The sequence below is a fragment of the Anopheles funestus genome, chromosome 3RL (genome assembly GCF_943734845.2).
Source record: "Anopheles funestus chromosome 3RL, idAnoFuneDA-416_04, whole genome shotgun sequence".
NCBI classification, from domain to species: domain Eukaryota; kingdom Metazoa; phylum Arthropoda; class Insecta; order Diptera; family Culicidae; genus Anopheles; species Anopheles funestus.
In genome coordinates this window covers 8080910-8093658 of record NC_064599.1, presented here as the reverse complement: position 1 = coordinate 8093658, position 12749 = coordinate 8080910, and the positions used below count along the sequence as shown (strand labels likewise).

Here is a 12749-nt window from a genome sequence, read left to right as displayed (position 1 = left end):
TTCGGATGACTTTTTTCAAGGGTCGATGAATCCTTTTTATTGTCGCGTTTGATTCATTACTTGTCGGCACGTACGGTGAAGTAAGGGAATTGTTGCCATTTTTTTGCAAACAGGAGATATGGTTGTAAATTTTACGCATATTTGTAAGGTAGCGTTCCAACAATGAGATTTATGAATGATCTCACCATGATGGATGATCAACTGAGATCCGCTCATGCTTCCAGATTAAAGGACGTTATATTCTTTGAAGTCTAAGGTGGTGTCTCCTATAAAAAGATTTTTTTTCCAACAAATACATAATACTAGAAAAATGTTCCCTTTCATCCAAAAACCACCATCTAAATAAAATGCTTTTTACGGCTTTACAAATCATTTGTCACCCATGTCGGTCAAGTCGGGGAAAGTACCATTAAAATTCGATAACTCCCACTATTCGATCGGCCATCGAGCATCATTGAATATCCTGCAAAAACCCCCGGAAAAACTTCCGCTTACAGATAAATCCTCACAGATTAGCAATAGTATTAGCAGCGGCAGCCATGGTTCGATCTAACCCATCATTATTCACCCATCCCCCAAAAAGCCGGACGCAAAAGGGATCGTTCCACACCATAGCTACCCGAAGTGCCAGAACCTGCCATAAAACCAGCTCCTCATGTCTACCACAAGCATCTTGAGAGACTGCATCAACCACGGCGGGTTGGCAAAATTTGTCCCTTTTTTCTTTGAGCCGGTTCGTGATTAGCATCCGAAAGAAACTGCTCGGCGAACAACAGCACGTCGGCACATCAAAACAACATTTTCCTCACCGCCCAATTGGTGGAAATTGGATTGATGCCTCGTTTGATAGGGGCCGGATGGAGGGGTTGTGTCCCGTTTTTGTGGAGGGTTTTGCCTTTATGTAAAAACACCCCAGACACCGGTTGCCGTACGGTGGTGGTCGTACGAATTGGCACGTTTTTGAAACAATAATATTTTATAGCAAATATTTATAGCACGAGTTTTGAATAATGCTTATTGCTTTTAATTGTTTATGCGATTGGTTTATTTTACATTTTTATTATTTTGTTGTATTTTATATAATTTCTGTTTCTATTATTTATCACACCACTATAACTCGCGACTTACTTCTTCCTCTTAAGGACGCAGCCGTGAATCCACCCTCTCTCTCTCTGTCTCTATACAATCAAACTACCAGCTACCGGTCCGTCGATACTGACCTGTACTAGCTGTCCATGTCACCGGGAACAATTGAATACTTCTGAAACAAGTGAACGAGGGTTGCCAGCAGCCCCCGAACCGATTTTCCATCCCCTTACACACGTAGTCAAACCAACAAAAAAACAGGCACCGAAAACACTCGCACCACACTCCTAACGAGCTGCTTTACTCTGCAGCAAAGTACGGGTGAAGCAGGATAACAGTAACGCTACGGTGCGTGCCACAGAAGGAAGAAACGAAACACCCAACAAGGGTTAAGAGAAAAACCCCCGGGAAAAACAAACGCCACCGATAGGACGCAGTTCGGAGCAGAGGGCTCGATCGGAAAGGAGGAAAAAAAAGGGAAGAAACGAGGACGAACGCTACCGGACGAGCGGGAAAGCCGGGGAAAGCGTGAGCGAGACCGAAATTATGGTCCCTATTCGGTTCGGTTAGGGGTTGTGTTCGTTATAAAACTTTTCAACCCTGCCGGTCGGGTGCGTATTTGGTGTTCGTTACCGGTAGAGTACGGTAGAGCGGGAGCGTGTTTTATTTTTCCATGCTTTCTAGGCGCGAATGGACTACGCGTGAGACACTATTAAGTTAAGAAGAAATTATCCCATTCCATGTGTTCGTGTGTGTCGCTACAAATAAGAATTATAACGATACTAGCTAGTATGTGCCTGAATGTGAAAGTGTAGTCGCATGAGTGTGCTTTTGTCCAAAAAAGTGTTACCACGGCCTGTTGCCTCTGTTCGAGTGTGCTGTCCCAGAGACTCCAAGGGACTCCAGTGCCTCCCGGTGAAGTATGTCCTCGTACTGTGGATTCGATGATCGTTCGTTCGAAGACTTCGACGACTACACGTCGGAGGACAGTGGGTTTGAAAAGAGCTATGAGTCGTGCGCTGGCGATCTTACGTTTGCCGGCTGTCTGCAACAACAGGGTCCGAGGAAGTTAAGTTTCGATCATGGAAAACTCGCGCCTCAACTAGTCCCGGGCCCTGCTCCGATGGATATGATGCTTGCCGATACCGAGACTTTACCTCCGGCAAAGAAACGCGGTCGGCAATCATTGAAGGATAAAACGGCATCGCTGGGGAAGAAAGAACTTGCGGGTTCCTTCTGTCCAAGTCTTGGTGTTCAAACATCCACCCCGATTAAACCAACGCCTGCCGGCGATGGTACGGAGCACAAACCGAAACGGAAGTACGCGATGGGCAAGAGTCGGATCACGCGCAATCGGAGTCCTACTCAGGTGATGCGCATCAAGCGTGTCCGGCGGCTGAAGGCGAACGATCGCGAACGGAACCGGATGCATACACTTAACGAGGCACTCGAACGATTACGCTTAACGTTACCGACCTTTCCTGAGGATACTAAGCTGACCAAGATCGAGACACTGCGGTTTGCGTACAATTACATCTTCTCGTTGGTGCAGCTACTCGATTTGGATGGTTCGATACAGCTGGATTTGGAGAAGCTACAGAGTCTCACGTTAAGTGGCGAACGTATCAATAAGGAACTGTTCGATGCGATGTTCATCAACCCACCACCTGCGGGTCATCAGTGGGGTATGGGAGGACCATTTACGGCCGGTGATTTCTACAACAGTATGCAGCAGTACGGTGCCGTTGTGAATGGGCCCAATACGGGAGAGGTTGATTTCGCTCAAGCTGCTGGACAATCAGGACAATTTTCCAAACAAAACTATACCCTATTTCGTGGTGCCTTCGATGCGGCCTATAATGCACGGTCGCCAACAGCTAACCAACAGTCGACATATCCAACTGAATATCCGCACCAGCATCAGCAAACTGCATCGCCGATGGTGATGTCCCAACAGAGACCTCATCATCCGCCTCATCCGCATCTGAATGGAACACGGCAAGTAGCAGCAGGACCTCCAAACATACAGCCCGGACAAGATCCGGCTTACAATCGTAACGGTTACTACCCTCAGATGACACCGCATGGAGTGTCCGAGTTTAGAACTACATCAAACTGTCCGGAGATGGTTAGTCAGCAGCAACGTCACTCACCCCAAGGAAATACTGGTCAGACGATGCACTACAACAGCAGTTTCTATAACCAAACTCCACCATGGCGTGAAGGCAACGGAGATCCCGGTTACACCGGGTTAGATTCGGGCATATTCGATGAGTTTGGTGGTGCCACCGTAGCATGAGGCTGAAGCCCTCCTCTACTACTGTCCAGTGCTTAGTGAAGGTTTACACACGAAAAGTGATACACGAAGAACGTTTTAAAAGCAATTCTAGAGGTACAATAACAGTAGGTTAGACAGACGGAAATCACGTTGTTCATGGTGATAGACTTGCGATTGTTTTACTAGGAGTAGGAGGATACAGCAGGACCACTTCTTGCTAGTACAAAGCAATAGTGATTCTATCCAAATAGTTATCAGATAATGCATGTTTAACTGTTTCAATCGTTTTCCTCCATTACAACCGTACTGAAAAGAATTTGGATGAAGAAAGTCTTTCAATCTTTGATTGTTTATTCTATTGTTCTTTTGTTTTAATTTCTTTAATGTTCCCTGCTTATTGTGTTTTCCATTTTGCGCAATATGTTTGTATTGTTTTCACATGTTTTGTGATTATTTTCAAGCTTCATGTTTCTCTTTCTTTTTTATTGTTTATAAAGTATGTTTTATCAAAATTTGTTTCTTAATTCCTTCCAGAAACGGTTGTACAGTTCGTTAGGATAAACAATACTTTCATGTCTTTTCTGTTAAGTAAACAGCTTGTTTTGCTTCATTTTGCTAAGGTACGAATAACGAATAGAAGTAAAATGATTTGATTACTAATTTACAGAATATTTTAACGTAACTATGGTCTGATTTAACTAGTCAAGTTTTTGCAGAAAGTCTACGTAGATGTACAATATCTGCTGGAAATCGGAAGTGGAAAAACAATTTTTCTGTGACATTTCTGTTAAGTTCTGTAAATCTCACTTAAACAATTGTTAATCGAATAAATCGATTAGAAGGATTCAAATTCTTATATATTTTTTACTCCTTCCGATCGATTTCAGCATCTCTCGACAATTCCTTCTCGTAACATTGCCTTCACGAAATACAAATCATATATATAAATATTATACTGAATAAGAGGTATAGCTATAAAAGTGCTCTTCGGCAAATCAGGGCCTCTGGAAAGATTATTTTTTCTATATACACAAATAAATAGGAATTTTTGCCACGTTTTTAGCGCTACAGAAACGATTAGAGAAGGATAACAAAGGATTAATAAAGATAAAACAAAAGTACCGGTAAACACCAAAACCATTATAAATACATTCGCGTTTGATTATTTGTGTTTAGTGTTTTACGGATGACCTTTATTATTAAGTTTGTTTCTTTTCCAGCAATTTAGCGCATAATTTGAACGCTCTAATCGGTGATGCCAATCGCAATGTCACGCGATTCGTTTCGTCGTATTAACGGACAGGTCGGTCAGCTTCTGAATTTCTTTCCCCACGTTCCCGCACTGTTATACCCTCCCGCTTAACACCAGCCTTGAGCGAAAGGGAGTTCCACAATGTCCAAACAATGACTTTGAATCGTCGATGAATGGATGAAATCAAAAATTCATTGCGAACGTTTTGTCACCCGCTAGCATGTGATGTCCGGGGCCACTGTTGGCAAAAAAAGGATACGTTTTCCCCTTAGCGAATCGAAGTTTTGGTGGAAAACAAAGAGAAAATCACCAACCGAACTACGGCGCGTCAGATGATCACGGGTGGATTTGGTCCCTTTAAATGTGAAAAACCTGTCCAAACCGGGGAACAAGCTCAGACAGCGCCGGCAAGCGCTATAAACCCCAATTCATCACAATTACCCGAAGCAAACAAACAGTACAAAACGTCATCCGTCCGTCGTGCGCATTTGGCGCAAAGGGTCGATTTAAATCAATGGCGCACGCATGCCCGTTGGCTTACAATGTTGCGCTGGAAGCGTACAAAAGGACATACCAAACTCGGAACGAAGGTGATGGTGTGGTGGTTGTACGTTGAAATCACCACCACTAGCACCACCACGCTGAACGACGGAACGACACACAGACTTCGTCCAAACGGACGGCGCAGGGTCCTTGCGGGTCCTTTTCGGTTTGGTCCCTTTTTTTTTGTTTCACCACCCCGTTCTCAATCCCGATCCGTACGGGCTCCTGTCAAGCCGGCCGAATTATGCGAATAATCCACTGTTCAACACCTCGGGGGGTTCCATGCCGTGGATTGCTCTCGGGCAACAGTGCCATTGGCGGGTCTAACCGACGTGCGCCTTGCTGCCCTAGCACTCGAGGGGCTTGGAATTGAATTTCCTTTTGCACTATTATTTTTATAACCATTGTTCCCGGTACCGGTACCGGCAAAGCATCCCTCGTGCTCGTTAGAGAGTGCTCATAAATCTCGCTCTGCCCTTTCACCTTTATCCCCGCGTGCGCACGACGCCAGACTCTCTGACAAACTGCTAAACGTGGCTTGATTGATGATACGCTTTTCGTTCGCTCAAAGACTCGTTCCATCCAACCCGGTGCCAACCTCCCATTTTGGATATGTGTCGTATAATTTAACGTTTTGAACATTTCGCAAATATTGCACCGGACGGGATGGATTGATGGAATCACGAGCGTAACGCTTCTCTCGTGGTTTGAAACAAAACAAAAAAAAAACTAGACAAGCTTCGTACAAACTTCAATGTCCTTGTGGCTCATGAATAGCCGACCTTCAGATCGTTAATGTTCTCTCCTGGATACATACAGAAGAGAATCCTAATTGCATCGTGTTTTGTCTGGAGAAATATTAATGATTTTCACGAAGTACTTGCCACCGATTCCTCATCAATCAGAACTGTTTAGTGAGCAAAGGACACCGGGAGATCACCGACCTAGTACAACATCTTGTGATAGCCATTTTATTTTACATGAATTATTTATAAACCGTCCCGAAAGACTATGGCGAGATGTGTGAATCATGCAGGAGTTTGAAAGAAAGTGTTTTATTTTTAGGGACAAGGTTCCATCGTTTTATGTCTCATTGTTTGGTCTAATTTATTGAAGTTCCTGTATTACTACTGTTGAGGGAAAATTTCCCTTTGTCATATTTAAGCCGTGACTTGGATAGAGAAGAAACTCTAATTTAACTAAATGTAAAGCTGATAAGACATCAGTACAACCTTTATCCAATCAAACAAAAATGCCTATTTTTGGAGCAGCTTTTCCCCGAGATGACCTTCATGTCCATATTCTTTGGATGTTATTGGATTTGGCATTTTGTTCCACATCCATTCATGTTTTTAGTACGTTACACTACGCTAAGGACATTGACAAAAGGAGTCACACATCTTTCCATAAAATTAGATTCAAAACGATACAACTCTTCGGAATGCATTTTTACCAGTTTTCTGCAAAAAGGGGAAGAGAAGAAAGGACCAAATCCATTTACAAACAAATGTGTAAAGCTCAAATTTTGTGTTCGGCCTTTCGCCGTTCCCATTTCACCCAGGAAGCGGGATGCACTCCTTCGGTTCGAACGGATTTCCCTTCCAAAAACATACAATTGTATCGCCCCCGTATAATTTTACCATAAAACCCAGCAACGAGGTGATGGAAGGCCGACTAAAACACATACAGACATGCAAGTTTCCTACGTCAGGGTCGTTACAACAATTCGAACATTACGGACAAATCAAATATTGGCATAATTTTTATTACCCAAGTTCGTCTGTAGTTGCATCACAGCAGGAGGACCTTTTTGCACCGGTCGTTAAATGCATTCTGCAGTTTCTGCTGACATAACTTTGCCCATCAATTTGGGAAGATCCTTGCACCACCGACCATTGGTCAGATGAATTGCGTAACGAGGCATTAACGATATCGTTTCAACTATAATTCCAAAATCACTAACGATCCAAAGGGAAGATCTTTAAAACCTGACAACTGCATTGATTGTGTTGGGAGCTAAGTAAGCTATTTTCAATTTCTGGAGTCATAAAACCGATGACTGACATTTACGATTGTAGTCGCGTGGAGTTTGTAGATGTCACAGCCCTGATAAACCACACTGAAGTAGGTCAGAAAATGTTGTTGGAACAGATGTGTCTCATCGCCATCACCCGTACCGACGGTACCGGTCGGTTAGAAGAGGCATCAAATATGCAACAAAACATGCTTTGCAGAAAAAGGGTTCTGCACTTTCGATTTTGCTGAAAGTGTTGAGAACTAAACCCCGCGTCCAAACGGCGGGTGAGATGACATGTGAAATAACATAACTGATGGTAAACCACCATTCGAGCTACATATATTTATTTTGTACCGCAACATTTGATTGGCCGTATCGTTTGTTTAGCGGGTTTTTGTACTAGGTTTGCGGGTAATAATGCAACAGATGGAAATAGATTGCAGTGGTAAGTGCAGCAACAAAAGCGATTCACTTTACTGCAACGGTTGAACGGTAGTTGAAGTGTTTGCTTTTTTCCAATAGTGTATAAACGGGGAAAATTGTGTCTTCTTATCTGATTATTTTGTTATTTATTTTTCTATCTATTTACAGAACCTTAAATATAGATTGAAACTCTTCAAAAAATACATGAAATCTTAATTTTTTAAATTCTTGATGTTCTATTAATCAATCATATAAATTAAAAGATTAATAAATAAATCATCTTACAACAAGGACACCAAATCAAGTGTTCCCATTCCTTGCCAAATGGTTTAAAGTTGTAAAAACCTTCAAACATCAAACTAAAAATCAATCAATCACTACAAACTCACCCCGTTCGGGGCATTTAAACTTCACTTTAAAGTATCCAAAAAAAAACTTGTGTCGCAACATTCGTTGTTCTAAAGCACAACAAACAAACAACCTACTGTGTCACGAGGATGATTAAAACATTTTTTGGCAATCGATTCCCTGTCAAGATGACGCAACTCAAGAAATTAGCCACACAAGCACCCCTCTCTGTCGCATGTTGGGAAATGAGGAAAAAGGGATCAACAACCAACAGCCAAAAAAAAGGAAAAAAAGCCCAACTAACCTCTAATCCTATCAGCAAACACATTGTCCAATATCGTTTTGCAGGGAGCCCGCTTGCCAATCTTTGCTCGGAGATGCTTATTGGAAGGATAAAAACGCTAATGCATCTCTCCGCTGTATACGTTTTCATCATCAGGCTAATCACCTTGCGTAGGAAATCATGATTGACGTTAGGTAAATATGTAATGAATGCATTTGTGTCGGTTTTTGCCAGTACCGCAACGCCTCGCAGCCAAACGCGGCCAGCCGGAAGGTAACGTAAACTTTGGCTCAATTTTATTAGCTTTTAATAGCCTCGGGACAGTTTCCCTTAACCGGTACCACCCCATACCCATATGTGTGTGCAGCATTTGGTCCGCTGTTTGTATTCTTATTAAAGTACCATTTATTTATTAGGGGGTTGGAAATAGTTCCGAACTAAATTCTCCACCTCTTTTATTGTAAAATGTCGTCCGCCGGAAGAGTTTTCGTATTTCCTTATCGAAGAAAAAACAAATTGAATTTTCTTACACACTGGCAGCTGCACATACTGTCCATAATTAACCGTGGCCAGCTTCCGTGATTAAAACCTCTCCCGCACCGGAGAGGTTGAAGACAATCTTCCATTTAACCAATATTGCTTCGAGCAAAACATGGCGGAACCACGGAATGGCGTCACGAATCGGGCGACACATTTGGAGATAATTTTCTTTCCGTTGCCCGTAGGCGTTGGCAAAAACGGAACGCAGCTTCCGTTTTCCGGGCACACATTCGAGGCAGGCCCAGATTTACCGTGAAATTTCGGTACTTCCTGCAGCCGGCAGTACAATTCTCGTTCCTCGGGGCGCATTTGCATCCGTGTGGGAAACTCTTTTCTTGGAAAGATTCGCTTTTTTTACTATTCTGAAGCGCAGAAGTTTAAAAAAGAAACATTTCACCTATTTTACCATATTTAAATGCTCTTTTAGAAATATCCGCCATACGGAACGGTGTAGCGAATTGGTACAAATTACTTTTTCCTAAAATTTTCCAACCAAATTTTCGTCCTTTTTTCGTCCGTTTTTGTCAACCGCAACCAATGCAACCAAAAAGGGACACATGTGGCCCTGTTTAGTTGCCTTTGCCCTTTTCATCTTTCATGTACGAGGTTCGAAGAAAAAAAAAGGAAAAATTTTCCCTTTCGAAACCATTCCCGCAAATTGGTTCCTATCGGATTACGCAGCCCCGCGGGTTGAGGGTAAGCCAGTAGTATGTAACATGTGACACGGAGCAAGCAAACAGAGTGGCCAGCCTTTGGAAAGTAAACAGCATTTAAATTCATTACAGTTTCGATTTGTAGCCGCCGAATGCAATGCGAGAGTAAGAAAACGACAAAATCCCATCCGTACGATACGTTCCGGTGTGGTTGGCTGCAGGACACACTCCGTAGCTGGTGGTACCCCATTTAGGTCGAGCAGGCGTAACGAAATGCATAAAATTTCACGCTCTTTAAACAACTCAATCACAGCTTGGGCCGGGCGTGAGGGCACCCAGTTGGCGAGTTGTATAAATGTTTCAGGAAAAAGTGATAATGTTTGTATGTTTTCCTCAAAAAAAAAGGGAATCAAATCAAATTATACGATAAAACCATCGCAAAACCACAACTGGGAGAGCGGGTTAAGCGTGTGACACGTGACAACTTGTCACTCAATTAGAAACCAACTTACGAGATGCGATTTAGCTAATTGTTTTGAATGAACGATCCTGATTTTGCCCACTTGGCACGTGGCTTGCACGCCACCGGGTGAAAGAATAAACACAAAATGTCACACCCGCCCTTTTCCCCTTGGATTGCGCCACCACAAGCCACGTGGCACCCACTTGTTGACGCGTGTTATCACTTAAAGGACGCCACAAGACACGCAACATAAAAGGAGGAGCAAAGAAGGTAAATCTTTACCGCCGGAACACCTCGTGCGGAGTGTGCGCAAACATGGGCGATGATGATGAGCCGCCATCGTTGCTAACAAATGGATCAGTTACCATCGACGTGGCACGTGGCTGTGTGGGAACCAGCGCCACATGCGCTTTGCCCCGATTGGAGCGAAGAATGGACGAACGGGAGTTCTGGCAACTGTCGCTACTGCTAGTGTGAAGTGGTTTCCGGCTTCCGGAAGGCTCATCCGGAAGTAATAAAATGGTGTGAAAAGTGATTTTTTATTATGGCATGTGGTCGGTTTTTTTTATACCAAGTGGAGTTATTATTTTCACTATCATCTTTTTAGCGCTCGTTTAAAAAAAGGTGGTGAATTGTTTGCTAATAACACTTCGATGCACACGTGTACTGTTTTGTTGTGATATCTTCAGAAGTGGAAAATTTGTCTCGTGGGAAAACGATACCTAAACAACTGTCCTACTAAAATGAATGCTGTACGCCCAAATTCTTCAAATAGTTTCAAGAAAAATAAAGATGAAACATTACTTCTCCTGTAATGTTAATTCAACCTTTTTTTCCTGATCCTGTAACTTAATTCAACCTTTTTCCAACTCATCAAAACTATTGAACTAAACCAACTAATTAATAAAGAAATATCAGATCTCGACAAATGAGGTATAAAGAACTAAAAAAAGGACAAATGATAAGCTGGATAAATAATAAGTATAACTAAATTAATTTTAATGCCGTTGAGAAAGAATATGGGATTCAATATTTGAAACGAGTTACGGTATAAAAGATGTTAGTTAATATACTAAATTCAAGATTGAAACCTTGTCAAAAAACGAAGTCTTCAACAGGAAAAGAATGGAAAATATTTAGCAATATTTAAAAAACCGGCATCTCTTCTTCCTTTTTTCCAATGCCAACATCGCTTCAATACCTTCCTTTGTGTCGTTCTGACCCGATGAACGCTTTATAGGACGTCATTTTCACATTTATCGATGTCCCACCGTGTCCCATTGTTAGTGAACAGTAGTCTTAACACCTTTTAGCAGAACCGCTCCAAGTGACAATGTTTATGAGATTATTGACGAGATGAAACCACCGCAACTAATCCTCTCTAGGGGTGAGACAGAGCGCTACCTGATGTCCTACAAAAGTTCACACTTCACCGACACACCTTGTCCGTTGGTTTCCTTTTTTTGGCCTTCCTTTTTCAGTTGGGAAAGGTGTCGGAAAGCGAAAAACCGTTGACATTGGGAGGTCCTTTCAAAGTGTCCCTGTGCACACCCCGGGATATAGACAGCAAAAAAAAACCCCAAAAATCTGTCGCTAACAGAAGCAATATAAAAAAACAACACGATCGTTCCACACAACTGCACACGACAGCGCCACACGTGCTACAATTGCGCCAAACTTGTCTTCTAACTCCACCGCTTGCCGATCCTGTTGGCGTGATAAAGTTAAACGTCACCTTCCGGTCGGGTTCGAAACACTCGGTCGTACACTCACTGGCATTAGAATTCCGTTAAAGGTGTAAAAGCCATCGTTCTCCATCTATTAAGCCATTAAGTTCGCTGAGGTTCGGACTGAGAAAATCGAAAGGGTCCGAAAGGCACGCAACGCTGTTGACCATTGAAGGCAGCAAAGCGGAACCTGGTGACAGCTGCATTTGCATAAATCGCATCGCATATCGGGCCTGTTGCCTGGAAGGATACAACCTGAAATCGCTTTCGTTTGTTTTATGTTCATATCTTTCCGGTGCTCCAGAGTTCTACACTTCCTGGTGATTTCAATGATTTTGACCAAAAATTAATTATTAACTCTCAGACACCCTTCACGCGGCGTCCAAGCTGTACAAGCTCCTATTACTTATTACTTCCCTTGAACCTCACTTCGGTACATCCGGTAAAAAAAGGAGCGGTCAGGATGTAATACCGGGTATTGGCACGCGAGCGGAAAATCGCTGCAAGGGAAAAACCCGACAGATGCATGTGTCGATCATAATCGGTGGCAATCGTTTTTTTTTTTTGCTCTACTTTTTTTTTGGGAAGTTTTGAGGTGTTTTTTATGAGAAATAAATTGCAAGCCATTGTGTAATTTGCAATGTTTTATGGATATATTCTCCCACATTCGCTTCTTTTTTTCGTTCGTTCGAGAATCCCGCAGGGAGAATTTTTGCGGATTAGGGTGTTTGGAGTTCGGTCGTATGGACGGTTATCTTTAGATGATGCCATAGTTGTAATTGAATGTAATCTTTACGAGAGGAAAAACTGTGTAACGATTAACACTAAAGATTGATAATTTCAGCTCCAAAATCTATTAATTGATTTCGATATACTTTTCCTAAGCTTTTCATTTATAACATGCCGTAAATGCACACATTACTCGTGACATTGGATATAGGAACAATTCCCTTCCGAATCACCGTTATATACGGCACCATGCATAACAGTTGTAGTGCACTTCCGGCTCCGGAAATATTTACAAACAATTGTGCCCTCTCGACTTGAAACGATGCGTTACGAGCTCGTTGCGCCACTCAACTCCGGCGTCCGAAGCACGCCGTAACAGCTCTAGTGGCCACTTCATAATCTATCAA

General features: G+C 42.6%; 1 protein-coding gene across 1 annotated transcript; it reads left to right on the top strand.

Annotated features, from left to right (window-relative positions):
- Positions 1 to 1166: 1166 nt before the first annotated feature.
- Positions 1167 to 3776, top strand: LOC125770675 (basic helix-loop-helix neural transcription factor TAP). Its single transcript, XM_049440589.1, has one exon. It carries the CDS (start codon positions 2009 to 2011, stop codon positions 3383 to 3385), a length of 1377 nt encoding a protein of 458 aa, XP_049296546.1. The 5' UTR covers positions 1167 to 2008; the 3' UTR covers positions 3386 to 3776.
- Positions 3777 to 12749: the final 8973 nt, after the last annotated feature.

What these genes read in the sequence shown, in the direction of transcription:
- LOC125770675 (XM_049440589.1), top strand. Translation starts at nt 2,009, where the DNA reads ATGTCCTCGTACTGTGGATTCGATGATCGTTCGTTCGAAGACTTCGAC.